Raw genomic sequence first — 2,633 nt, 5'->3', positions numbered from 1 at the left:
GCTTGAGCCCAGGAGTTTGAGGTTGCTGTGAGCTAGGCTGACGCCACGGCACTCACTCTAGCCCGGGCAACAAAGCGAGACTCTGTCTCAAAGAAAAAAAAAAAAAGACAAAGTATGTCATGACAAAGGGAGCAATGGCAGATGGCTGAGAGGATGAAGCAGCATCAACAACTGCCAATCTAGGCAGTGCAGGTAATAGTGAAGGAGGTTCCATCATCACTTTCTTTGGAACTGATACACTTGGCAAAAGAATGTCTTTTCTCCTGTTTTAAAAAACTGTTTCTTTTGCTTATAGAGGCTCTCAGAGGAAAATTAGAGGGAAGATTACTGATACACTAGTAAAAGAAAAGTAACAGATAAAAATGAGCTAATGGAAGAGTACTAGCAATCCACTAGAACTTCTACTTCTGAAATGGAGTGCCACTCTTCTGCTCTACTTTTCAGAGTACTTCAAATTCATCCTATCAGGCACATGTGGATTTTAGAACTTCTCTTTTTGCAATGCTTTCTTCAAATACTAGGAAAAAGTCAGTGCTATTTTATGTGTATACCAATATGGGGGAAGGTTGAAAACTTTTTTCAATGAACCTTATTTTTTCAAATGAATTAACTGAAGATACTGTAAACATGTTTTATAAACACTGTGATACATGGCTCTGCTTATTTCCTTTTAAAAATTTTGAAATGAGTAAATACATTTGCTCAGATACTCAGTTTAATGTCGTAAGCAGCCTGAAGATCATGCTGTACCAGCTTTTTGTTCTTAAATTTTGCAATAGTCTTTAGCCAAAAGCAATAAAATCTGACCTACTAAGTCTAACTGTTATGAACTGTCTGTAATCTTGTTCTTGACTAATACTATAAGAAAAGTTACTTTCTTTTCTTGGGCATGATGGCTCACGAACTTTGGGAGCCCAGGAATTCAAGACCAGGCTGGGCAACACAGTGAGAACTCATCTTTACAAAAAATTTAAAAATTAGCTGGGCATGGTGGTACATGTCTGTAGTCCTAGCTACTGGGGAGGCTGAGGTGGGAGGATAGCTTGAGTCCAGGAGTTTGAGGTTGCAGTGAGCTATGATCATGCCACTGCACTCCAGCCTGGGTGACAGAGCGAGATCCTGTCTCTAAACGTAAAAAATAAAATAAAATCAATTTGCATTTTTTCTTTTTTTTTGAGACAGGGTCTTGATCTGTCTCCTGGGCCACAGTGCAGTGGCATGATCACTGCTCACTGCAACCTCAAACTCCTGGGCTCCAGTGATGCTCCCACCTCAGCCTCCTAAGTAGCTGAGACTACAGGTATGCACCACTACACCCAGCTAATTTTTGTATTTTTTGTAGAGACAGGGTCTCGTTCTTGCTCAGGCTGGTCTTGAACTCCTGGCCTTAAGCGATCCTCCTGCCTTGGCCTCCCAAAGTGCTAGGATTACAGGCATGAGACATCATGCCTGGCCAATTTGCATTTTTTTGAGTGCAAATCCATATTACCAACAAGAGTCTCCTTCTAAATGGAATGTTGCTTTTATTTATTCTATTTAGGTTGAGACTGCAACCTAAAATTTAAAATAAAGTGCTCATGTTTTTATTTTCAAAACAGTCTTTTATTAACTCTCTGATTTTTTTCCTTGACTTGAGAGTTATTTAAGAGATTTAAGTGAGTGTTAAGTGCTTGGGTAATTTTCTTTAAAAATTAGAATTAAAAATTCTAGCTATTTCAATGTATTATAAAAATATTACTATTAAAAAGTTTGCCTTTGAGAACTTAAGACTCTCTCCTCCATGATTTAATATATCATTATTAAAGTTCCATGGTTGGCTTATTCCTCTGTCACAAATCCATGCTGCCATTGCAATTGAGATTTTGCCCAAGCATCCCCGTATCAGTTGAATCTTTCCTGATCCTTTCCCTCTGGGTAGAACTGATCACTCCCCTTCTTTTGTTCCCGATTCTGTGGTAGCACTTTTTATACATTATTACACACACATACATATATTTTAACATTTCAACAAGTTCCTTGGGTATAGGTTTTCTCTTACTCACTTTAATGTTGCCCGCATCTAGCGGAGTACATGGAAGATACAAATAAATACCTTCCAAATGAACAAAAGAGAAAAATTGCTCTTATGTGCTAAGCCAGGACAGTAGCAATAGATTCCCAGCAGAGAGATGCAGGACAGGCCTGGCACAGCTGGTCATACTTGATCTTGTTTCTATCAGACAGATGAGTCATTATTCACAATTTGTATTTTAATAATAAAAATTTAGAGGCAAAATGTGCTATAATAGTAAAATGGTCACCTGAAAAGATGAAAATAAATTTTATTTACCTAATGTAATCCACTGTCCAGAAGAATCTGAAAGTAACTTCAAATTGGGAATAACATTTGGGTCTTTGAAAAAAGCCTAAAATACAGATTTGAAAGGAACAAGTTAGACTCTTGATTATAAACAATGGTAAATTAACTAAAATAAAATCTCATTTAATTCAAATAGGGAAAAAAGACAATTTTGAATTGGTAAATGTCTAAGTAATAAATGTTTTATAAAGAAGTTTTATTACATTTAAATTGGGACAATATGAACAACATTGTGTGTCGAAGCACAGATGTCTTTGGGATTTAATTTAATAAA

At 36.7% G+C, this 2,633-nt stretch overlaps 1 protein-coding gene across 2 annotated transcripts in view; it reads right to left on the bottom strand.

Moving 5' to 3' along the window:
• Positions 1 to 2,633, bottom strand: part of LOC105822217 (chromosome unknown open reading frame, human C11orf70) — a 49,749-nt gene that overhangs the window by 38,349 nt on the left and 8,767 nt on the right. For both annotated transcript variants that reach the window (XM_012659157.1, XM_012659158.1), the window contains exon 3: positions 2,330 to 2,405. In XM_012659157.1, the coding sequence (XP_012514611.1) occupies positions 2,330 to 2,405 (76 nt within the window). The remainder of the gene's footprint in view (positions 1 to 2,329; positions 2,406 to 2,633) is intronic.

The sequence above is a fragment of the Propithecus coquereli genome, unplaced genomic scaffold (genome assembly GCF_000956105.1).
Source record: "Propithecus coquereli isolate 6110/MARCELLA unplaced genomic scaffold, Pcoq_1.0 Scaffold6, whole genome shotgun sequence".
In the NCBI taxonomy this organism is placed as follows: Eukaryota; Metazoa; Chordata; class Mammalia; order Primates; family Indriidae; genus Propithecus; species Propithecus coquereli.
Note: the sequence above shows the minus strand (reverse complement) of the source record. Positions and strands in the feature narration are given on the sequence as shown.